Raw genomic sequence first — 25,716 nt, forward strand, 5'->3', positions numbered from 1 at the left:
CAGTTGATTTGTTTTGGGGTTTACTGTTGTGTACATGTGATCTGAATACTGTGCTGGGATTGGTTTGCACCCTCATGAATTATTAATACATTTTACAACTGATCATAGGATCGCCCTATCAGGCTAATTTATAACTACAGTAGAACCTCCTCTAAGCGACCTACGAACATGTTGAAATTGTTTCGCTTCTGATGTTTCACAACAGCTACAAATCCTTAAAGCCTTGTAAATGTTAAGAATGAACTGAACATAAACTAAAGAGAATTGGATTGCGAGGATTTAATTTTACAGACCGGTAATTTACATGTTAACAAGCTAAGTGTGAAAAGCAATAGACCTGAGACCACGGAAGAGTCCGTAACTTTTGCGTTGGTTGTTAACGGTCGTATCATCTCGCAAGTGCCAACTCACGCGGGAATTATGGGGTGACCGCGTCTGATCTTCTAGTTCTATTAGATCAGCAAATCAGCAAAATCAGTCCCAAATTTCGCCTCCTTGAAGATCTGTAGACAACAGAGTATATATATGCATTTCTTCTATTCACGCAGAAAGCGAATTTGGAGAAAACTTCGGTACTTCAAAGCAAGTTCTATCTCTTTTAATAATAACCAGGGATGCGATGCTACAACACCCCACTGATTATCCAATTTCCGCTCTATATCCATTACGTCGTCGCTTACGGGAAGTTAAAAAGCAAATGAAAATTCGCGATCTCCTATACAGGAGGTTCCCAATATGCTAATGTGATCTGTTATTTTCGAAAACTAGGGGAGGAGTTGTGAAAAGATGGTCGGAACGTTTGCTATATTCTCTATTAGAGTTACAACCACCGCAGCACCTTTCCATATCTAACGTGAGAAAGCCATGTGTCTTTATTGGATGCTTGATACACCAAGCTCAATTCGATTCTCACGATGAGGAATTTGCCTCGCGAGGTGAATTGCTCACCAAAAGTTCCCCGCACACGGTGAGGAAACGGCTGAGCAAACCGCCACGCTCTTTCCTCAAGTAATCAAACCTTTTCTCTCATATTATTAGAGCAACCCACAAAATCAATATGGCCCGAAGGAAAAACATTCGGCATCATTTCGATGGACTATAGAGAAGTTTTTGGAGTTTCATGCCCTTCACAGGACCAAGCAAGAACCCTTAACGAGCCAAGCCTTTATTAAAACTGGCCACAGATGGAGGGGTGTCATCGACAACAACAGTGTCTTCTTACAACTGCGCGCAGCTGCTAATCCTGTAACAGCACATATAAGGTACAACCCGAAAATTTCCAAAACATAAATCAAATCAGGAAACTATTTCTCTTGTTCTCCATTCACGATTCAGAGAGTCCCCAACAGGGGTTTTGGGGAACAAAGAACATGGCTAATTTGAACGGGTAACACGGGAACAATGACAAAACATTTAAGGGAACAAAGGAACATAAACAATTTTAGAGATCAAAAAGCTGGGAACAAGTTAGAAAGTAATTTCGGGAACAAGGGAACCCAAGCAATTCTTTCAAGGGAACAAGGGAACAAGGACCCCCCATCCTACACTTGGAATGGTGATTAACCAAATTATAAACGAACTCACAAAAAGAACAACGTAAAACTTCTGGAAGCGATGATAATGGAAGAAAAGTATTATTCTTTTTCAGCAAGTAAAAATATAATCTTTTGTTTGACTAGGTTTGTTTTGATGCCTGGCGAGCACACCAAGGACAAGATTGTGGATGTTGGACGCGTCACTCTCAAAGAAGGGGACATGTGGGGTGCGCGTGTGCCAGATATGAAGAGATTCATTGATGGAAATGGAAATCTGGCCGTTAAATTTATAATAAACTATCTGGAATATTAATTTATGCTATATTCGTTTAATTAATTAGGACTCCATGTAGAATACGCAATTTCATTGCTCCATTTAGTGCATGAACTAGAAGACATCGATTCTTTTTACACATTCAACACACTAAAACTGTAAAAATTGTAAAAATAAAACCTACTAGTCTTGAAACATCTTTCGCTCTTAGAACCTCTTCAGTCAGTATGCTTACACATATTTCAAGACTTTCTTAGTGAGTTGAATGTGTAAAAGGACCTCGACGTTCAAAGTTATTTAGCCATTTATTGAAACCATTTGTTGATGATAACACTCAACAACATCCACGGAAACCACAAGCGACATTTCCTAATGTTACAATAAATTTTTGAAAGGTCGTGAAAAACGAGACAACTTGCGACGTCGATTTTCCACGCAACACGGTTAAGTGAGAAATCGACGGCCATTATGTTAGAGCGTTTTCACTCACGAGACCAGCAGCCATATTAGATTACTGAAACAAACGAATATTTGCATAAAAATAGAGTTATTCCCTGGATGATTAGTTTGGTACACCATCATGGCCGCCATTTCTTTGCTTTGGAACACCAACATGGCCGCCGTTACTTCATGTGAAAACGCTCTATACGAGTCGATTTTCCAAATATTCGGCGTCCTGCTTTGCGAGTTTTTGAGCCAAGGCGATTTTTAACTATTTTAAATTTGTTTCTAACAGATTATATTCATTTAGAATTACAGTATTATTAAGCAAGACCCACCTGTTAATTATTATTGTTACTTGCGTTCTGCGAGCAATAGATCCAAGAAACCTAACCTATATATTAACTGCGATCTAATAGTCTCTGCTGACGAAAGTACCTTCTCCATCTGTAAATTCCAATCAAATAAATGTAACTCCTCTTCTTTATCAAAAAGTCTTAGAGACTCACCCTGACCTTTTGATATATATTCCTTCCTTTTCAATGAGATCGAGGAACTAAAACTTTAATTGTGCTTTTCATTAATTTGGTGAAAAAAAAAGGGCATTCAAAAAAATGTCGTCACCTGCTTGTCAAAGTTCGCAGTGCCCGTGTTAACACATTGCTCCAGTACTTAACCGTTTTCACCAATCTCGGTAATCAAGTCCATGAGAATAATTCGCGTTCGTATTGACGTTTAAATTCGAGCATGTTTGAATTCGTGTACGGATCACTGGTATTCGTGTACGAACATAAGATGTTTGAGATCGAGTACGGATTCCAACCATGTTTAATTCATGTAACTTGTATTCGTATACGAATTACAAACGACGTGCGTATTGGAGTACGGATCACTGGTATTCGTGTACGGATAGCAATGCGAGGTCTTATTGCGGAAGTCGTACTCGGTTACTCAGCAAAGTATGGATCATTATACTTTCGTGAGTAACCGAGTACGACTTCCGCAATAAGACCTCGCATTGCTATCCTTACACGATTACCAGTGATCCGTACTCCAATACACAAGTCGTTTGTAATCCGTATACGAATACAAGTAATCCGTACACGGATGCCGCAATATATCACGAATGTGTAATAACGGGGGAAGAATTATGTTGATTCGTACACGATTACTTTATGATGGAAATCCGTACACGAAATCCGTACACGGACCGACGACTCATGAACCAATGGTTGTTATCGAGAGGTCTGGGAACAAGTTATATTTATACATTCAAAATGGCTGCCCGTGCAGGAGAAGAGAATATGTAAAATTCGCAAGACGGCGATAGCCTTTAGATGTGAATAAGAAAGAACTCTTTGACTTTAAAGGTAAGAGGGTTGTTTTTAAATATGTTAACAATTTCATTGTGAATATTTAACCAAACCCCACAGTAAGCAGATTCAGGCAGTAATGTATAAGTAGTAAATTTCATTTTTAAAGTTTTTATTGGTAAACACGATCTTGTGTCTCGGGTACCCAAGACAACCCTTCCCCCCGAGTTACCCTGGGCGAGAAAATTTTTCTCTCATTTGTTTAAAACATCTATCAACCGTTTACTGGAGGGCGAGACAACTCGGGTGGGCGAGATAACTCGGGGAGGCGACTTGTCTCGCCTCCGCAGGTCCGAATAACCCTGGCAGGCGATTCAACTTTTTCGCATGTAAACAGTTTGGCTCGACTACCCGAGACACAGCAAAATCTTAAATGCGCAATCACAGAAGCAACAATTTGAGACCTTATACATGTTGCTAGCATTCGCGTTGGAATGAAAAGGTTTTTCCCGCCAAAATTATCACCGCAGCCAACGGAAACTGTCAATTTAAAAACATACATTTTAGTTAAACTACACATTACTGCTCAGTTGAGATTATCAGTCCATCTTAGCTTCTGAATGTACAGACACAACTATACTTAATAAAAGACGAACTACAAAGAAGGGCAAATGATGATGCTTATTTTTTGAAAGATGAGTCGTAAAATGTATGCATTATCAAGTAGGGCCAACTTCGTCTCGTTCACGCAATTCTCATATAAATGCTCGATAAAGTTGTCTTGGGAAGGAGGGTTGTCTTGGGTACCCGAGACCATATAAAATAGTATGATCATTTGTACTTATCATCGAGTTAGGACAATGTGCGAGTTAGTGTCCCAAGTTATGACTGCGAGCCATGCGGGCCATGATTGCAAGTCACACAGTTATTGAATGCTAACCGTTTTAAAATAGGTGCTTAGACTTATAACTGTTTATCAGCACTACTTGAAATGGGTGCTTAGGCTTACATGTGAAATTCGCAGGGCTCTCAGATTCTCCAGCCCCCGTATCATCCTTTTGCAGAACCCTTTTTTTGTAAAATTATTTGTTGATATTTCCCGTCATGCACATATCCAAATTTATGCCATCACTGATAATGTATTTGAGTGCTTAGTTTTCAAACATTACATTTTAATAGTAATACACGGAAAGAATGTTTGCCTATAATATAAGATTTTTATTTCAAATAGAAGACTTTGCACTACAAGTTTAATTACTTTTCTTACAATCTAGTGTGACCGACTTAAACCAACAATATTTATTACTTTTTTTTTTTTTAACAGAAGACTGTGCACTTCAAGGTGATGTATTTTATTTTACAATTAGTTGTATCCATCAACTATTTTTCGCTGCTTTCTCTTTTTTGGCCCTCTTTCTTTCTGCTGTTGCTCTCTTGTCCTTTCTCTTTTTCAGCTCTTTCTCTCCTTCTCTCTCCTGATTCCTGCCAGATGTGCTGTTCCTAGTGGGATCATCTATGCCCAACAAAATAGGAATTAGTCAAAAGTTAAAACAAACATGACACAATTCGAAGAAAATGTTTGTGATCCACTGAAGGCAGGTGGAATTGTGTTCTTTTGATGTATACGTGAGACTTCAATAAACATCGGTAAGTAGTGTTAAGTGTTTTTTGTATTCTGTGTATTGTGTACTGTAAGTAGTAGAAATACTGTTTTGTAAGTATTTATTTTTAATTTAAATAAATAAATAAAGAAATCAATAAATAAAAAAAAGAGACTTCAACATATTTTTCCAGAGATCAATAATTAATAATAATAATAATAATAATAATAATAATAATAATAATAATAACATGCACTCACCAGTCATTGTAGCATGTAATTCTTTTGACCCTTCAAAATTTCCTCTGAATGAAACCTGCAATGAAAAAACGTAAGGGAAGTATCCTACCCCAAATGAAATTAGGGTATGTATTTTTAGTTGAAAAGTGGGTATTAAAATGTTCATTTTGGGATATTGTTAGGAGTAATAAAATAAGTCTTGATGGCCAGAATGACCTTGTGGCCAATGGAAGTAGCAATGTAGGTTTTTTTCTGAGACCCTATCCACGAAAGGAACTTGGTTCCAAGGAAACTAGTGATTCACATGTCCCAAGTGCTGATTACTCACCAGGCCTTGTCGCCAAAGGGAACTGGTGTGTACCTTAAGTGTCCAAGCCCAAGCCCAAGAGACCCTCATCCCAATTATTATCAAAACAGACTACTATTATTTTAGATCCAAGTGTTGATACCCTCAAAGGACTTGTTACTTCAGGAACTCTCCCAAGTGTCGATGCCCCAAAGGGCATCGTCGCCAAGGGAACGAGTGATGTTAGTGTCCCAAATGTCGATTCCTGGAAAGGCTTCATCCCCAAGGGAAATGTTGATGTTAGTTTCCCAAGTGTCGATTCCTCAAAAGGCTTCGTCGCCAAGGGAACTAGTGATGTTAGTTTCCCAAGTGTCGATTCCTCGAAAGGCTTCGTCGCCAAGGGAACGAGTGATGTTAGTGTCCCAAGTGTCGATTCCTCGAAAGGCTTCGTCGCCAAGGGAACGAGTGATGTTAGTGTCCCAAGTGTCGATTCCTCGAAAGGCTTCGTCGCCAAGGGAACGAGTGATGTTAGTGTCCCAAGTGTCGATTCCTCGAAAGGCTTCGTCGCCAAGGGAACGAGTGATGTTAGTGTCCCAAGTGTCGATTCCTCGAAAGGCTTCGTCGCCAAGGGAATTAGTGATGTTAGTGTCCCAAGTGTCGATTCCTCGAAAGGCTTCGTCGCCAAGGGAAATGTTGATGTTATTGTCCCAAGTGTCGATTCCTCGAAAGGCTTCGTCGCCAAGGGAATTAGTGATGTTATTGTCCCAAGTGTCGATTCCTCGAAAGGCTTCGTCGCCAAGGGAATGAGTGATGTTAGTGTCCCAAGTGTCGATTCCTCGAAAGGCTTCGTCGCCAAGGGAACGAGTGATGTTAGTGTCCCAAGTGTCGATTCCTCGAAAGGCTTCGTCGCCAAGGGAAATGTTGATGTTATTGTCCCAAGTGTCGATTCCTCGAAAGGCTTCGTCGCCAAGGGAACTGGTGATGTTAATGTCCCAAGTGTTGATTCCTCCAAAGGCTTTGTTGCCAAGGGAACTGGTGATGTTAGTGTATCAGAAATGTTGATGCTCAAAAAAGCTTCCTTCCCGGGTGCCCGAAAGAGCAATTCTTTGGTTTGGGAACCACTGATTATATTTAGTGACTAGTTTACATTTAGCTGCAAGATTATGTACGTCCTTAAGAAATCAATAATTGCTATATGTACATGTACGTGTATATAGCAAGATATAGCAAATATCCCCATATTTTGAAAAGATGCCCTCTTACTGGTAATGAGTTTACTTGAGTGTACTGGATATGTTGAAGTAAGGGTTTTTTTACACTTCGTCTCATTTCATACATGTAGATAACATTCAGCGCAAAATTTGTTGATGCAATGGATATCTACACTGATGAATGAATGTCAGCTGATTTGATGTTATTTTGGCCTTCATCATATCTTCTGTTAGGTGGAGATAGGCGGATTATTTGCTGCCTGCAATTTATACATTTTGGTCAATTAAAATGCTTTTTAGGGTAGGGTACTTCCCTTACCTCAGAACCAAGTAACATCGCAACTTGTCCTGCCTCCTATGAAGTAGTAAAATGAAAGGGTGTAAGAGTTGACAGGGTACTAATAATGATAGTAGTTGTGAGCAGTGGTAAACATATTATTTAACTATAACTATAGATGTATTTATATATTATGTTATCCCAACGACAAATGTCAAGGTTGCAAAAGTTACGGTTATTTTTTGCATAAGTACCTGATTCTCTAAAATTAAACTGATGCAAATGCTAAGGAGAATGGCAACTGGCATAATTGGAGAACAACTTGTCTCCACAATTCAGTATTTGTCAAATACTGTATAATAGCGAATTCTTAAATGTGGTGAAAAGATGCTGTACTGAATTCATGCATTTCTTCAAACATGTCTTTTTTGTTTGTTTCCTTTCTTCCAGTTTGCAAGCCTGTTGTTATGACGTATGATGCTTTCGAGTACATTTGTCTTCCTTGTAATATTTGGTGAAGGAAAGTGGTTGAACAGTCAACAAGGCTGACAGATTGACATATTGAGGATCAGGTAATTCACTTCAGGTAATTTATGTTCATGAAAGCAACAGTAATACTTGGGCTACCATCATTTGTGTAATAGTTTCATTTGTCCATATTAATTTGTATGATGCTATATGTAAGTACCCTTTCAGTGACATGAACAACAGAATTTCCTTCTACTTCATCTGCATGTTTAATCAGTTTTCCTTGTGTGTGAAGGGTAAAGTAGAGAGGAGCCTTTTCCATTGACCCAACCCAGTCATATACCTCCTGCAAAATAGTGGAAAGAGACATAAATTTTAATTAAAATAAACAATCAATAATTATTATCCTGAAATGTACTGGTACTTAATGTATCCATAATGTTTGCTTCATTTTCACCTGGTACAAAGCATTCCTAGAAAAGTATCTTGTTAATGGCTCCTCTATGTTGTTCAATCTCACTCGTAGTTGAACCCCATCCTTTGGTTCTGCAAGCAGTCTTAGGTGTCGCTGCCTTCTGATGTTTATCTACAAATAACATAGAATGTACATGTACATGTACATGACTGAATCTTGGAATTTGTGTGGAGAAAAGTACTGTAAGAGGTAGTTTTATTGTTTTATAGAACTTGAGGTCCGGTCTAGTAATGATCATTTCATATTCCGTACCGATACGACAAAATCTATGTTTGTAAAATGGGCCTAGGCAACGCACTAAGATTACATGTAGTGTTTCCAATGTCGATTAGATGAGAGTTAAACCAATCATAAGGAAGTTTCAGATAATACATGTACCACACGTCATAAGTTACTTGGAGTCTATGTTGATCAAGAGCTTAATTTTAGTGACTGTGTTGAACACTAAGTCTTTTGTAAGAAACTAGTGAAATTTGTAATTCCAAGAGAAACTGCCACAGGGGATTTTGTAGACAACATCAGGTTGTGAAGCTAATGGAGGTCGTGACAACAACAAGAATTTCCGATTCCTACATGTACATGTAAGTCATGACAACCTCATTAGCTTCACAACCAGATGTTCCTTAATTAAGAACAGGAAACAATGTGTAGCTTTAAAAATTAAAAAAAAATTTTGACAGCCGGTTGTATGATTACCTCTTCACTTTTATCTTCCAAAGGTTCCTGGTGGTAAATAATAAAACAGAAATTTGACTTAACATTATTTCAAGTAGTTTGAAATAGTAAATAGCTGGAAGCCAAGTTTGTAGATTATATTGAGGTCTAATTCGTTTGTTATGGTAATCAAGTTAACTGCAGAAAGATATTCAACTACTCTGCTATTCCTAACAAAGACAACTTAGTTAATCTTCAGTAACGGGAGCAACTGCTCTTATTAGAATCTCACTACAATCACCACAATACAGTAGTTCTGTATGCTTAAAAAATCTGACCACTGCAGGCAAAGCACTTTCCCTTTCTCTGTCAAAATCTCTTGAGGACTCTTTCCACAGTATCATGAACCACAGAAACCAATCTTGATGATAGCAGTCACACATGTACCAGGAAATCCCTTCACTTGTCACTTGTCACACAATATTGATTTGAAATTACACATAGGAGACAAATTCCTGAACAACCACAACAGCCGACTAGAGAGCCACTTATGTAGCTATCCAAAGCGAGCCTTGATGTTTCTAAAAGTAGCTATTTACTGTTGTTACGAAAAATTTATTTTTTAAAAACTTATGGCAGTTCAAGGCTGCTACGAAAGAAGACTTTTCCGCAGCTCTTCGGGCTTCCAACATTAAAAGTTAGTAGCCCAAGTCATTTTTTCAAGAGCCAAGAATTAATTAATTAAAAAATTAATTAATTAAAAAATTTATTTAGAAATTTGGTTGCCCACGCTCGCAAATAAGGTTCCCCAGGCGACCAAGTGACCATTAGGCAGGAGTCTTGCAGTTCTCGAAAACTCCTAGAGTACAACACTTTGCATGACACACGACCTTTGCAAAATTTCTAGACAGTTCCGATAACTTTCAAAGAACATTCTCAATAATTATAATAATTATTGAGCCCTGTAACACTGTATTGCAGACTGTTTCCGGTAATTCAGCAATGCTTACATACCTTCGAATGCGTCGTTTCTTTTAAAGTACTAATATCCTTTTGTTGCACCTGTAAAATTCCAAAATTATGTGAACATTATGGTAGCTGGACAAATTAAATTTGGTACACTGCTCTACCCTCACTTAAAACTTGTTATTTAAAACGAAGAATTTTGAAAATGAGTGGTTATCAATTTGGAATCATCACTGTTCGGATATGTCAGTTCAAGGCTGCTATGAAAGAAAATTTTTCCAATATTAAAAGTTAGTAGCCCAAGTCATTTTTTCAAGAGCCCAGAATTAATTAATTAAAAGTGAGGATAAAGCACCTTGAGATAAGTTAGGCCCCCGTTTAGAAATTTGGTTGCCCGCGCTCGCAAATAAGGTTCCCCAGGCGACCGAGTGACCGTTAGGCAGTAGTCTTGCAGTTCTCGAAAACTCCGAGAGTACAACACTTTGCGTGACACACGACCTTTGCAAAATTTGTAGACAGTTCCAATCACCTTCAAAGAACATTCTTGATAATTATAATAATTATTGAGCCCTGTAACACTTAGTATTGCAGACTGTTTCCGGTAATTCAGCAATGCTTACATACCGTCGAATGAGTCGTTTCTTTTACAGTAGTAATATCCTTTTGTTGCACCTGTAAAATTCCAAAATTATGTGAACATTATGGTAGCTGGACAAATTCAGTTTGGTTCACTGCTCTACCCTCACTTAAAACTTGTTATTTAAAACGAAGAATTTTGAAAATGAGTGGTTATCAATTTGGAATCATCACTGTTTGGATATGTGCTTTACTTGTTCGTTTTGAAGACTATTATTTGAAAATCCTTGGAACTTCTTATTTGACATATTCTTTTGATCATTTTTTGTTACTGTATTGCTGTCTTTTTCTTTAATCAGATATTATAAATATTTTTTTTGCAAGTTCTGCAAACAGCCACCATATTGTATCTATGAAATTAAAAAGTTCTTTATTAAGTATTGCTCTAGAATGATTGTAGCATCTCTTTCAGTCGGTGAAATGTTATTTTACCATCAAGATTACAAGTATGAGAATTAAAAATATACGCCTTGATTCATGAGATAACACAGTGTGCATACATGTATGGATCATACATGTATGATTAGATTCTTCACCACCATTAAATTTACCATGACAACCAGGGTGGAGACATTGAATTTTCAAATTTACCTAGAGTTGCTTGCATTTTCAAAAAGTGGCGGTAATCTGGTTGGGTGGGAAAATCATTTGCCATCAATAACCTGTAACAGCTTTTCTGGCAGCTAAACTATGAAGCTCTTTTGATCCTTATAGCAGAAAGTTTGCGAAGGAATGAACATATTCGTATCAGAAACTACAGGTTTATAAATTTTTAAAAAGCCTAGAAAGTCCTGTATGCTAACTTTTGTTTGGATGATGGCTTGGCATTCACTGTTAGCGGCAGGATTGTCGTCCACAATGCCCAACTGGTGGTCATTTCCAGAGGTCATCTGTTGTAATTCATTTTCTTGCTGTCTGCGCAGCTCTCTCCATTGGTCACGTCGCTTCCTGTAGATTTTAAACATCTCCCTTTCTTACCTTATTTATCATTTTTTGGGTTAATAAGTATAGGTAATCATATGAGAACATAGGAGCAATCCTAAATTGAGCATGATTGCAGGTTAGGTAAGTTGTTAGGAAAGAGCAGAACATTCTCAGCCTTGCATTTGTATGCTGTTTCATTTGTGAGATCAAACTACAGAGACATAATAATTATCACTGTCTTATTTACACTGTATTAATTTTGTTCTCAAGGAAAAATAATAGATTGAAATTACTTTCTTGTTGTTGCTATTTCTTTAAAGTGCCACTACGACCAGGAAAACAATTCTTCTTTTTCTTTGAATTTCAAAACTATGTTAACTCAACATAGTTAACTTAACACTAAGTGTTAATTAAAGGTCACTTAACACTAAGTGACCCAAGTTTAAAATTCTTATTTTAAAAAGACACCTGTTTATTTTAACTGGGACTTTGTTATTTATTCCTCCACCATTACTAACTTTAAAATCTTTCTTCTTCTTTTTCTTTGGATTTCAAAACCATGTTGACTTAACACTAAGTGACCCAAGTTTTAAGTTCTTATTTTAAAAAGACACCTGTTTATTTTAACCGGAATTTTGTTATTTATTGCTCCACCGTTACTAACTTTAAAATCTTGAGAGAGCTGGATCGAGGAGAAAATGAAGTCATAGACTTGCTGGTTTAAGAATGCAATGCATGTGTATGCGGCTGAATTAAAATGCAGGAGGAGGTTCAGGCTTTCAGAATTTTAAACTTGTGTTTTGCATATATAATAATTTGCATTTACATGCAGAAATTTAAATCTAGTGAGTAAATTATGTCACATTTCCCTAGATCCAACCCCCTGAGGTCCAATCGATCACTTTTGAACGTGAATAATGGTGGAGCATGAAATCCAAACCTTACACTCAAAATAAACAGCCTTTGGATCAAAATCAAAGCTCAAAATTTTGCCAATCAGTCAGGGAACAAAAATCAAATCAAAATCTGAAGAAAAGAAGAAAATGATTTTTTGATCATAGTAGCACTTTAGAGACTGATGGAATTTTGAGGAAGATACAGAGGGAAAAAAAACCTGTTTATTAGTATCACCCAACTAGTGGACTAACGCAAATCCTGCATTTTAATTGGTTACGCTACTGGAGGACTATTAGTAATAGTCCTTGAGTAGCGAAAAGTAGGACACTTTCTTTCGTTTCATTCCCATATAAATAAATTATTTTCTATTTGCATTTGCCAACTTTATTGTTGCCTTTTCTGTCCGACTAGTTGGGTGATACTAAAACAACTAGACCCTTAAAGTAGGCAAAAGAGTTCATCTCATTGTATCTGATTAGTACTTACAGCCTACAACCTACAGTAAGCAGTCGCATGGCCAATCGCCAAGGGTGACTACTGAATACAGCTTTTACAGTTACTTTGTGCTCTGTATATATATGAGAAATCCCATGCAGACTCACCTTTCCATACTGAGGCCATGAATCATAGCTTTAATTTTATCACACAATCTTGTTTGATCAAAGTCATTGAGGACAGGACCTGCAGTAAACAATATGGTCTTTAAGCAACAATTTCCTAACACAGTCATTTAATTTTGTATCTTTCTTTTAGTGGAATGGTCATCAAGCTACATTGAGATTAATTCTATAGTAATTCTATATATTTCTTGAAAATCTTGTGCACGTTTAAGGCTAGTTAGAATATTTATATACATACCTTCAATGCGATCAACAAAAACTGGGGTTTGTTGGGTGGATGGCACCAAAAATATTATTTGGTCTTCGCAGCCATTTCCATATTTCTCGAGCACTAAGGTGGAAAATGACCAAGTCAAGAATTGATACATGTAGTAAACAACTTAGACAATACTAGCAAAAATGTTGTACTTGCTTTACTTGCCTTTTTTTCCATTTTCAGAAGTAGTTTCCGCAGCCCAAAAAAACCAGTCTTCTCGACTACTATTTTCTTGTACATTTTGAAGCACACTGAAAATTGGGAGTAAGTTGTATTAAATAATTGTTAGGTTATTATGATTTCCCCTTATTTCTGTTTTCTTGTCTAAAATGTTGGGTATGTGTCTGTGTACTGGATACAGTATTTTAAATATTGTATTTTGGTTAGGTATTGTTCTCATTCTTTTTCCTTTTATATACGTTATCTGTATCTACAACAAGTATTTAGTACGTACCTAAAGTAAAAGCCTGTTCAAATGTTCTGCATACCTATAATAGTTTACCGACAACCTTTCAAGGTTAAACATGTAGTGTAGATATAATAAAATCTTGTACAATGTACCTTAGCATGTTGGCTTGAAATTGGCTCCGACTGGAAGGATTAAGGAGGACAGTGACTACTGCCCTCTGATCTTCATATGCCTGCCAGCATATCTTTTGAAAGGGAAATGCATACATTCTAAGATGAGGTCAACCAGTGTATATATACAGGTTAAGATTTTAAGTGAGCAGGTGGTAAATCAAAGGTAATAACAGTACTATAGTGGTCTGCCATGGCAAAAAGCTGGGTGTCTTACAGTCCTATTTTGCTTATGGTGTTTATGGAGCTGAACCCCTGGCAGCTGGCTTCTATTTAAACCCCTCCATACAGTTCTTGTTTGAAAGTGGACCACATTATTTATCTGCCTTTCCAAATGCCTCATGTCAAGGGAACAATTTATTTCATTTGTTTCATGAAAAAATTATTTTGTGATTGAACTCACAAATCAAATGTTGCCAATAGTAGGCACATGGTGGCAAAGTATAATTATATAGATTGGTGATGCTTGTTTTCAACTAAAACGAAGTTTTTGAAATGTCAGTCACCTCTTCGAAGGAGTGGTTCAACAAAGGCACCATGAAAGTGTTTTCTTCTGCACATGAACCCTGCAGGAGACGTTCACACCTGTTTGTCTCATCGCTTCTGCTTTCCATGCTAACTGATGTTCCTGTGGAATATGATTATTTGATAGCACATACTCTGCAAAGCATTTGTTCGATTTACTCAGGGTCACAACTTGCAACTACCCAGTGATTTTTCAAATAGGTGTGGTTGGGCTACTTAAAATTGTTGTGCAAGTTATACTTACAGATTACATACCTACCTCCTAATCCATATGGAAACAAGTCTTCTTTTATTGTGCCGACTGAAATGATTTTTAAAATATAGATTTTAATTTCAGTTAGTGTTTGCTGAAGAAAAGCATATTCAAGAAGTACTGTGGTCTGGTGAATTGACTAAGAGGATGAAAAGATTGTAAGTCAAATAGTATAGTGTTTGAAATCTACTCATTTGAAAGAAACATCTTGAAAGAAGGGAGGATACATGCTGTTATTAACTTGTTGTATTTTGACCACTCAGTTGTTTATACATTTGAAATCAGTAGTGATGCTTGATAACTCAAACAGGAAATCCAAAAACAAAATCAGTTTTTGCTTGAGGAGGATTTTCCAGCATTCGATGTGAAATAATGACAATATGTTGATTATATTATTGTGTGCTCATCGTTGTTGAATTCCAACTATAAGATACTTGAATTGCAATAACCCACTGTTTTGGGTAAGGTGGGTTTGATGTGGTGGCTACATGTATCAGTAACTTTAAAAAGGAGAAGTAGAAAAAAGAGAAAATCAGTGGTGAGGGAGTAAGCATGCCGATGAATCCAATCATGAATTAACCTTGCATTCCATCTCCATGAAATGGTGCTCCAGCAAACCCTAAAAGGCACAAGGAACATTAAAAGGAAATTAATGAAGAACAGTGTATGTATTTTTCGAGTCAACACGATGTGCTATGGAGTGTCTGCTAGATACTGAGTAACAAACATACATGTTGTACATTGTAATCAGCAAGACTTTACCTGCACCCTGTGAAGTTACGTTTGTGGCTAAGGCTTGTGTGCTTGATGTCACCAGAGTGTAGGGGAGTCTGTCTCTTCTCACTTGCATTAAATTATGACATAAAAACATATATGTCATTATTTACAATAATGGCGCATCACTTAGCATAGGGTATAATTGTGCTGCAGGATCCTTCAAAATTGCAACTTTGTGTTGGGGATTACTTTGTAAAATTTATTAGTTTCATTAACTTTTTGTCATTAAATACCTGAACTTTGTGAAATCACATTTGTGGCTCTTGTGATTGTTGATGTAGTTCCCAGCAGATTGAATGGTGGTCTTTGTCTTTGCACTTGTGAAAACTGCATCACTACATTGATAATTAACTTACTAACGTCACATTTCGGTATGGATGTAGATATAATTTCAATATTTGCAATAATTCCTAATATCCATTAAATTTTGTGTCCACAAATGGGTTGGGTCAATTTTATAGCTCTTATATATACCCCCTTTTCCTGTCAGTCAAACATTTGGGTGTAGTTTGGGACGTAAAACCCGGACTAAGCAATCTTGCCTGTTACGTCAGTCAAAAAGGCTTGAGAAGCGTGTTGTCTTAAAACAAGATTTGAAATATTGAGAAAGTACCGTTGTATATTAGGCACTTTAAAGTTTGGGTGTGTTCCTGTTGAGCTCGCTTTTGGAAAATGGGTGCTAGTTGTGCATGCCTGGTGTGTTTGATGTGATTTCAGGTAATTCTGTGAAACAAAAGTTCAAAGGTCCCACCCTTATTCCACAGTAAAGAAGGGAACTGCCCCACCACCCCCTCCCCCTCTCCTCCCCCTCTCCTCCCCCTCCCCCCCCCCCTACTTGAGAACATCAATCAATACTCAATATTTACCTGGAGGAGGTGGGTTTACAGCCACGTCATTGTGCAACAGATCAGTATCTGTCAAAGACAAAATGTTGCAGTAGTGAGTGCAATGATTGGAGGTTACTACTCAACACTACATTAATACCTTCAACAGTAAAATGTGTAGAGATCATAACAACTGTTTGATCAGTGCTTCACATGTCTTTTGATCTTCATGTATGCATCTTGGACAAGACAGTGCAATATGCTTTTCATTACTACTACAGCCTACAGTTTACTTTACTAACCATCCTCATCGCTCTCTGGTATTGTTATAAAACTAATATCAGAACCTGAAAAAAAAAATGTGTGGGAATTTTAATTCCTCATTATTAATCGAACAGTGTTTTTTGTTTGATGCTTTTTTGGTCTTATTTTTTTATTTTAGCCTTTCCTTTCTGGGGTGCATCGTTTCATCATTACTTACATGTATTTGTGCATTAATTGAACAATGTATATGTACAGAGAACTTACCATCTGTATTGCTTCCTGCTAATGTTGCAAGATATCTTCTGGTTTCAACTAAATAAGGAAGAGGAGGAAAATGTGGTTTGCATGTATTTGTGAGGCCTGAGATGAGGCACACCAATCATCACAGAAGGAACCAAGGACTGAGATTCCCTGGAACTATTTTCTTCAAACTTTAGATGTATTTTGTCTCTTATTCAAAACTTGCTCAAAGACCATCTTTTTACGGTTAAGTCAGTGGATATTTTTGTAAATTTTGAAGTCTTAAAAGTTACAAATTGGACCTGAAAACTGAAAATGTGTAAGTCCAGTACCCTGACCACCTCATTACACTGCTTTGATTACTTTTTGTGTTTGTTTTAATATTATACTTACGTCCACCTCTTGGACGGAAGTTATCTGTTCTTCTGGTACTCTGATTGATGCCAGGATGTGCAGATAACTGCATGTTTAATGGCAAAGGTGATAGTGGAGGATTTTGTACAAAAGGGAGAGTTGGTGAGGAAGGGGATGAGTGTGATAATGGCGCTGATGACTGTGGGGATGACAGAGCGGCAGATGTAGCAAAAACTGTAGCATCTGAAGCAGTGTTGTCCTCAGGTTGGTTGGATGAAGCAGTACCTACATGTGAGATAGAGAACCAATGAAAATAATGTCACTAGTAGTGAGTTGATATTGTATGTTTCTTGGTGCTTCTCCGCAGTGACACAAGCATATCAATTAATATTTAATGTACAGGGTAGATGAAACAAAAATTAATAGATGTAAAAGGGATTATACTGTTATGCATTATAAATGCAATTATTTGAGTGATGTAAAAAGCAATGTTATTATGTTAAAATCCACTGTAACTACAGAATGAGTCCATCCCCACCCCGCCAGATGCATGTACTAAAAGTCATTTGGGTCAAATGTTGGATCAACAAGATCGAAAATAGGATACGCAAAAAGTTGTCAACGAATAAAACACAATGTTTTTTTTTTGTAGATAGCAAAGTTGGGCTTAATTTTTCGACAATTTCGATTTTCAGATCAGCAACAGAATACCAGGCCACGAGAAATGGACCATAAAAGCACTGCTACCGCAGTCGTCGTGTTGGATATACCTCGTTCTTTAGTCCATGACGCAAGCACCACGCCACTGCGGCAGCAGTTATTAAGCTCAACTCAATTTAACCGCCAGCCATTCTACTCAATTCACTTTAACCTTTAAATAAGACGACTAAAGCACTGCGGCACCAGTCATTCCACTCAATTCACTCTATCCGACGCGAACCGCGGGAAACCCACTTTCGTTCACTCCGACGCTGCGGCTCGCGTCGAAAACGTTACGCCTCTTTGTTCCCCCGGTTGTTCTAAACCCAATTAGGCTAAACTTAGATCGGGGAAAATTTTAAATTGCTATTTATTTACCGTTAATGGAGATCTAGGATTTGTCACCAGACTTTGTCCCTGGGATTATAAGTTACGTCTTTCTCTTCGTTTGGTGGCCGGAATTCAATGTTTCAGGAAAAAGTGCGAAACAATCAAAGACAGACAAGAAAAAAGAAAGACTAAAGTAACATTCAAAACGTACCACCTCGGCTCCAGTACAAATAAATTTTCTTCTTAGCGTCCCCTCCAAAAAGTTCCATGATTTTCGCCCCGTCAGGGACGCCATGGTGAACGACACTCATGGAATGTCCTCTGTCATACGAGCTGATGATGTTCAAACTAATAAAAAGGGCAAATGTATTTTAGTCTCGTATTTTCTGATCGTAAAACACAGTGTTCGGTAACTTACCGCGAAAGATCCAGGTTAGCCAAGGTCGGGAAATGAGAAACCAACAACTGTTGTATCTCGCTTGAAGTGTGGTTTTTAGTGAACGCGATTTCTTTTGCCCTCCCTGCGTTTTTCAATGTTAGAAAGGCGTTTTTACCTGGAGCAGCTCTGAGTCGCTTCTCCAGATGGACAAAGACTCGCGAAAAAGCGCGACGGTTAAAACGTCTTGGTGGGCTTCTGTCATTTGTGGCAGATTCGCCATCACTTTCGCTATTCGACTGATTTCTTGACGACATGTTTGATAAGCGACGTGAAAATGTAGCGTCCTTAGACTTTGATCTAGAAATTTTAGGTGTTTCATATCACGTTACTATTGTTTGATGATGTCATACGAACGTTTCCTTTTTAGTTAGCAGTTTCCGGACTCAACCCATGCTTTCGCTGGCGCACAAATTATATTAAACAGAGTTTCGCCGTTTCTTCGTTTCTATGTCTTCTGTAACTCAACTTGAATGAAAGAAAGGCAATTATTAATAGTGGTATGGCATATCCCCTCATATGTTGTGTGATAAAAAATCGACATGTCATTAATGTCGGGGCCTGTTACCTTTTTTTATCCTTTCAGAGCCCGATTATATGGCGAGTTTAATTCCAGCCAGAGCTATAAATGAAAAATCTTCATCTGTCGATGGCAGGATTTAAACCCCGGGCCGTAATCGCAATTATTCTAAATGCTTATTGCGTCTATTGTTCCATGCATTGTTATTCAAAGGATTCCGCAACAAGAAGACAATCGTGGCCGGGTATTCCAAAATCGCTCCCTAAATGAGGCTTCTCAACAAATTTCTAAAACGTATATTTGTGAAACGATCAATCTTGCGAGACCACGCGAGATAGCTTTTTGGTACATATATATTTTTACAACGAAACTGCGAAAAAAAAAATTGTGTTCTCTGTGTTGCCAAACCCACGCGATGTAGAAATGGAAAAAATTGTTTCATTAAGGCTTGCCTACATTTATTTTGCGTTAGCGGTAACAGAGATTTCTTTCGGATATAAACAGTTTCTGGTTGTCGTTCTTTTTCCGCGAAATCATCCAAGCTCCGAAACGACGCTCCGAACCAACACCCACTGCAGTGTGAAAATTGACTTCCGGGGAATGTTAAAAGAAAACTAACTGCAGAAGGAGGCATTATTCAGATTGTGGGACGAAATTATCAAAAATCATCTTGCTTAGATTTGGCTATATCCAGTCATTTATGATAGGCAAACAATTGAAAAATAAAAATTATTGCTCTGAGCAGAAGGGAGAAGGGCATCAGGAGGGCGTTGAAATGTGATTTAATAGCAGCCGATGTGCATTAGAACAATGCTGCTTATAAGTTGGAAACGCTATTTCACTATGGCAACGGCTTGGTCTGATTAACAATAATATTCGTCAGAAGGACCACACGAGTGAATATCGTTATCTTCAAATAGCAAAGAAGTGTTTCGTATAAAATAAAAAGTGGAAAGACGTACAGTGGCGACGACAAAATATGGACTTGAACCTGCTCATCGATTTGGAGAGAGGCCCTCGCACGGATTTAATCAGATGGCTTCAAATGCGGCATTTGTTGGCTAATCCTCTAAGTTGTGCGCAGTGCAATTGTGCTACGGAAATGAAGGAGAGAAATGACGACCACATAGATGGGTTTTTTTGGTAAGCGGGTTTTCTTCTTGATGTGAACAGTTAATGTAACGTCTGAGATCGACGATTAAGTTCAAGCAGTCATGAGCAGGTACGGCAATTAGGCTGATTTATGAGGTAAAAACTGTTTTGATATCAATCAAAGACAATAGAATACAATGCTATGTGAATAAATAGATAAGTAGATTGAGTTTAATTGTTGTATTTGATAAGAATTTGATGTAGCTTCCCATTCGACAGGGATTACAAAAAAAGAAATCAGCAAATGTAGGAAAGTAGATTATGCCGATCGTAATTTGTTGCGAACAGTTGCAAAGTGGTAAAATTTACCTACTCGAAAGTTGATTGCTTTGTGTTTCACATCCTTTGCAGGAGATGCTCTGGATGCAAAAAAAGGAGAAGCCTGCGTACTAACAGCTTCTTTGGGGAATTTCCCAAAGTGTCACTCGGAACACTTCTCCGAGTGATCTTTTCCTTCACTCAAGAAGATTCTCAAAAGAGGATAGCAGAGAACGTAAATTTAAATAAGAATCTGGTCTCACAGATCTGTAGAAGATTACAAGATTTTTGTGCTGTGGATCTTCAATATCGACCAGTCATACCATTCGGAGGAGCCGGAGCTATAGTCAAGTGTGACGAAAGCAAGTTTAACCACAAAGCTAAGGTAACATGTCTACATGTAAAATATGTCTTAAGGGGTGTGACTTTTAAATTTTCAAACCGTTGCTAAGGATGCTTAAAAAAGTCATTTCTTCAGTGCCTGTAACTCTACTGCACGATTTTCTAGTTTAGACTAAAAATGGCAGGAACTGAAACCGTTTTTCAACAGCCAATGAAATATGGCCTTTGTTGGATTCGAGTCTCTCTTTCTCGACTGCTGGCCAAGGGAACGCTGACTCTGGGAACGAGATTGACTCACAGTCGTTCGGTTCCTTCGATCTAATGGTCCCTTTTGTTATTATCCGGTGAAAAAAGCGCATCTTCCTTTCTTTTCCTGAGTTTTTACATGTTTTTCACTGAAAAGCACGGCAGAGGACTGGGACTAGTTGTGCATGCGCCTTTCATTTGAAGTGATGTCAGATTTCAATTGAAAAAGTTACTTCAAAGAACCATCTATGCAGCCTTTTTTGTAGGGTTTTTAAATAAAAACTTCTTTGTCAACCATTGTCTTTCTCTTGTTAAGCATCATTTGTAAAAAAGGAAACTGAGCGACCGAAATGGCGGGCATGGGAAGAGTATGCATAGTTCTAAATGATAACGTGAACAATAAAACAAAAAGGCACAGTAAAGTGGTTTCCCTACTATTGACATGGAGCTTAATGATATGAACTCGCGCATTGTCTTGATAATGAAGCCGATGGTTTATCACTAACTGAAAAACTGTCTTCAGTAACCCTAACCCGGCCAGACTTACTATTTTACTCTGTCTAACGCCGGAGGATTTTACTCGTCAATGGGGAAATCGTCTGGTGTAGAAGCGGAATTATTTGAATTTTGATATTCTTGATTACTGTCGTTTTTTACCTCAATGATTCATGATTCCTACAAGATTTTTCTCCAGATTCACGATTCGCGAAGACTTTTTGATCACCTAGTGACTTAATGATTTTCTCAGTGGTAACGGGCTGAAATTCCTAGCGCGGTCTCTGAAACTGGGCTAGAATTTTCAGCCCGCCCAAACGGGCTGAAAAAACCGCAAAAAGTGCATGTAATCGAAATGAAATTTCAGTCCGGGCTGAAAAAGGAACGTGAGCATGCGCATCGACTGTGTTGTCGCATCTCAGTAAATTTTAGCACGAAAATGTGCGTATTGCGCCCGGGCTGTGATTCATCATGTAATCGCAACAACATTTCAGACCGCTGGGTGGGGCGAAATTTCATCCCGGGCTGGAACTTGCCATGTAATCAGGCCCTTAGGCCCATGGAGAATTTCAGCCTCGGCCGAAATTTCGCTTCGCCCATCAAGCTGAAATGTTGTTTCGATTACATGATAAATCTCAGCCCGGGCGCAAAAAGTGAATTTGCGTGGGAAAATTTACTGAGATGCGAAAACACAGTCGATGCGCGTGCTTACGGTCCTTATTCAGCGCGGGCTGAAATTTCATTTCGATTACATGGAATTTTTGCTGAGATCTTGGCCCGTCTTGGCTGAAATTTCATTTCGATTACATGGAATTTTTTGCTGAGATCTTGGCCCGTCTAACCAGGACGAAAACCATGTAATCAGACCCTGGTTTCGTATCATTTGGTGTTCAAACTTCTGCTTCATCCAGATTCGGTATCATCATTCATTGTGTCTAGGTATGGATTTTTTTTGTAACTCAACATTAAGCACAAGGTTACTGGAGGAACAAGGGGACTGTCAACCCGGAATGCACAAATTATATAGGGAGTCCAGGGGCATGCTCCCCCGGAAAAAAGTTTTGAAAATAGGACTCTCGGAAACGCCATATCCTCCATTCCCTGGTTCGAACGTAATTCATTCATACGTGTATTTTGTCTGATTCTCCCGAGCCGTAGTACAAAGATTCATGGTTCTTACATTTTTTGTAACTATGATCCATGATTCATCATTCCGCTTCCAGCCCCGAAACGCCGGTACGTTGTGATGTAATGGGGTTCCATACCCACCATCCGAGTTCGCATCATAACCTTCTCTTTAATTGTTTCTGTCAGTACAACAGGGGAAGGAGGCCTGCTCGTGATACATGGGTATTTGGCATCATCACAGCTGAATACAGTCCTGCCAGAGGGTATTTCACAGTAGTTGACAGGAGAGATGCCGATACCCTTTGCCCTATCATAGAGCAGTGTCTTTTGCCTGGCAGTGAAGTCCATACAGACGACTGGGGCGCGTATAGAGGTCTCACCCGCCTTGCTAACGTCCGAAGACACCGTGTTGTCGTGCATGCCCGTAATTTCGTGGATCCTCGCACCGGTGTGCACACCCAAGAAGTGGAGTCGTGCTGGAGTCAACTCAAATTAGGATTGAAACGGAAGAAAGGCATTAGAAGAAAAGATCTACAGTCTTACTTGGACGAGATGATGTGGAGGCAATGGAGAGGTGGCGATCATATGCACATTATGGAAATTTTTTAGCCATTATTCCCCAGCAATTTGACGTGAATAGACCAACGTTGTGACAATAAGTTTTACAGTGATAATGGAGAGATACAACGATTAAGACTAAGGGCAAACGTTAAGCTCATCTTTTCAAAAACAGTTGAAAAATGTGTAATCTGAGCTACTTTCTTGCCTGTTAAGTACATATATCGAGTAAGTTCTCATATAGGAACAAGACAAGTTGAAATGAGCCTAGATGTTCATGTTTTTGTGAAATTAAGCAGTCTGTTCAGTTTGTCGTCTCGCGTAAACCAGGTTTTAGTGAGTCGGCTCTTGTCTTTGATAATCGTAGTCAGTATTTATATCACGGGGAATTGCAGACATCGAATCGCTACCAGGGGCGGATCTAGCATTTTTTTGAAAGTGGGGGCCGAACAAGAATACTAATCAGCGCGCGTTAGCGCGCCTCGGTAGCGCCTTAGGCGCTACTTTCTAGGGGGGTCTGGGGGCATGCCCCCCCAGAAATTTTGGAAAGTTGGGTACTCTTACATGCAATCTGGTGCAATCTGAAAAGTAAAATATCAGGATTCCATATTGAATAAAATTATAAGTTGTGGTTGTAAGAGAGTTGGAAGGTAAGAGAGGTAATCCCTTATGTTGGCCCTATTCCCATTGTAATGCCTCTTAGGTGATTTTTAGATCTCCAGCGAGATCCGGTATTCCCACGAGGGTTAACTGAAAGCCAATCATATGTCCCCATTTTTACCAATGTTGACAGCTGAGTGAATTCCCACGCAATGGTTCGCGGCGTTCGCGAAAACGGAGACATATGATTGGCTATAAGTTAACCCTGGGGGAATACCGGATCTCGCAGGAGATCTAAAAATAACTTAAAGAGCTGCCCACGCGGGTAACCTACACAGGCCATAAGTAAGAAACACGCGTCACCTGAATGAATAAAATTTTCTATCAAAAGTACCGCGCGTAACGCACCGGGGAAATTTATCTTTCACAATTTTTTATAAATTGTAAAACGCCCTTTTTCGATGTAACCCTAAATTCTACCAGATAACTTTTTTGATTGATTTGTTTGATCGTAAGCGGGCAGCATCCTGAGAATCCTGCAATCTGATTGGTTCCTAGAGCGGGCATTATTTTCCTATTCTGACCACGGTCATTGTAACCAACTACGCTAAGCGAAGAGTGAAGTTGCGAATTGTAAGAGCGAAGTTTCAATTTGGCCTAATTGTTTTTTGCAATAGAGCAGTGTTATTGTTCAACTTTCTCCTAAAAAAACAATGGATTCTGACGAAAGCTATCACAGTGAAAGCGAATTTTATTACCCAAACGAAGAGGATAAAGAGAACAACGCTGAGGAAACTCAACCAAGCTTCACTTCACCTCCAAGGTTTTCTTGATAGTTTCTCCTACCTGCTAAAAATAGAATTAAGAAATAAATAAAAATTTTATTCACCGGCCTTGGTCGTTCCGTATTGGGAAAAACTGTGCCCTCTGTCTCGAGTACGGCCCTCGGTCCTGCGGCCTCGGGCCGTACTCGAGGACTTCGGGCACAGTTTTTCCCAATACGGAACGACCAAGGCCGGTGCATAACATATATGTCATACTCTCTGATTAGTTAAAGAATATAGGGAAATTCTCAACAAAAAAGGAAAAACGGTATGTCACCGACTTAGTTTTTCAGATAATTTTAAAAGGACTGAAATGTAAAGGGCCTCTTAGTGTACCTGGCTTGTCGCAATGGTAACTGATATGACGTCATGAGTTCCCTTAAAGTATTACCAAGAATAGAGTTGCAAAGATATTTATAGTTTCCTTACACTATGAAATATCCGTCTTTGGTATCTTTCATCGTTTTACAGACCACTATATCAACGAACGACCCTTTCCAGCCTCCTTAAAGGGGCTAGGGTCACGCTATTTTAGGCATTTTCAGCACTGATCGCTGCACCAGTACCAGATGGTCAATAGAATTAACGTAAAATACTCAAAATAAACTGTTGACAAAACTATAGAAGAACTCTAAAAACACACCAGGGAAAAGGGGGGGGCCCCCCCCCAAGAAGGGACCTATGGATGGACAAAAACTGGAGAGGATTGAAAATGGATTGAGTTTGGGTAAATTTGAAAAAACGTCTCGGACCACCTTTTTTTCAAATTTATATCAGGTCTATATACAAAATGTCATTTACACAAAGCTGGGGAAACACATCATTCTCAGTTGTTATGTGGCCGTGATTTTGCAAAATGAAAGACTCTTGCTCTGACCAATAATGACAGTTTAGAGCTAATTAATTAAACAAAAATTAAACAACATTACTAAAATAGCGTGACCTAGCCCCTTTACGCGGGATTACGATGGGGCTTAGGGCCAATATGGAAAGATTACTTCTCGTAACTTCAATACTCTCTTGTCCAGAAACCCATTTTTTGTGTAGGGGACTTGAGTTCACGAAAAAATGTTCTTAGTTAGAGCTTTCGTACACATAGGGAGTGAGAAAGAAGAAACCGGCTGTAAAAGGAAGGAGAGTGGGCATACAGATTACAAAAACGTTGTGACCAGAGTGCCGCAGCGAAAGCGACTTCTTTTAGAGCCAGAATCGTGGATCGCCCGAAAACGGTAGTTACAT

At 38.6% G+C, this 25,716-nt stretch overlaps 3 protein-coding genes and 1 long non-coding RNA gene across 8 annotated transcripts in view; 3 read left to right on the forward strand and 1 right to left on the reverse strand.

Moving 5' to 3' along the window:
- LOC138007591 (TNF receptor-associated factor 5-like) overlaps positions 1-3,196 on the forward strand; it is a 5,020-nt gene extending 1,824 nt beyond the window's left edge. The window contains exons 4-5 of the mRNA XM_068854596.1: positions 1,039-1,262; positions 1,680-3,196. Coding sequence (XP_068710697.1) covers positions 1,039-1,262; positions 1,680-1,848 — 393 coding nt within the window. The 3' untranslated portion in view covers positions 1,849-3,196. The remainder of the gene's footprint in view (positions 1-1,038; positions 1,263-1,679) is intronic.
- Positions 3,197-3,521: 325 nt separating this feature from the next.
- LOC138007595 (uncharacterized) lies at positions 3,522-18,229 on the forward strand. 4 transcript variants are annotated; one of them, XR_011124068.1, is made up of 6 exons: positions 3,522-3,620; positions 4,888-5,210; positions 7,628-7,763; positions 13,257-13,337; positions 14,515-14,588; positions 16,474-18,229. It is a non-coding gene; the product is annotated as an uncharacterized lncRNA (long non-coding RNA). The 4 variants fall into 4 exon arrangements; XR_011124070.1 differs by having other exon boundaries at positions 17,585-18,229; XR_011124069.1 differs by having other exon boundaries at positions 7,628-7,749.
- Positions 4,940-22,641, reverse strand: LOC138007590 (uncharacterized). Of its 2 annotated transcripts, XM_068854594.1 has the most exons (24): positions 18,337-19,121; positions 18,130-18,266; positions 16,929-17,174; positions 16,560-16,607; positions 16,334-16,378; positions 16,074-16,121; positions 15,441-15,542; positions 15,193-15,273; positions 15,011-15,049; positions 14,437-14,478; positions 14,159-14,280; positions 13,635-13,726; positions 13,239-13,324; positions 13,056-13,148; positions 12,800-12,878; positions 11,180-11,324; positions 10,365-10,412; positions 9,789-9,836; positions 8,817-8,843; positions 8,103-8,231; positions 7,866-7,991; positions 7,220-7,255; positions 5,425-5,479; positions 4,940-5,076 (listed from the first exon to the last, which is right to left on the reverse strand). In XM_068854594.1, the coding sequence occupies exons 1-24, from the start codon at positions 18,609-18,611 to the stop codon at positions 4,940-4,942; spliced, it is 2,286 nt and encodes a 761-aa protein (XP_068710695.1). In that variant the 5' UTR covers positions 18,612-19,121. The 2 variants fall into 2 exon arrangements, with proteins under 2 accessions (XP_068710695.1, XP_068710696.1); XM_068854595.1 differs by lacking the exons at positions 18,130-18,266; positions 18,337-19,121 and adding an exon at positions 22,548-22,641.
- On the forward strand, positions 19,257-24,570 carry LOC138007594 (uncharacterized). Its single transcript, XM_068854599.1, has 3 exons — positions 19,257-20,017; positions 20,378-20,669; positions 22,682-24,570. The coding sequence occupies exons 1-3, from the start codon at positions 19,854-19,856 to the stop codon at positions 23,102-23,104; spliced, it is 879 nt and encodes a 292-aa protein (XP_068710700.1). The 5' UTR covers positions 19,257-19,853; the 3' UTR covers positions 23,105-24,570.
- The last annotated feature ends 1,146 nt before the right edge of the window (positions 24,571-25,716 follow it).

This window comes from Montipora foliosa, chromosome 6, assembly GCF_036669935.1.
Source record: "Montipora foliosa isolate CH-2021 chromosome 6, ASM3666993v2, whole genome shotgun sequence".
Lineage (NCBI taxonomy): Eukaryota > Metazoa > Cnidaria > Anthozoa > Scleractinia > Acroporidae > Montipora > Montipora foliosa.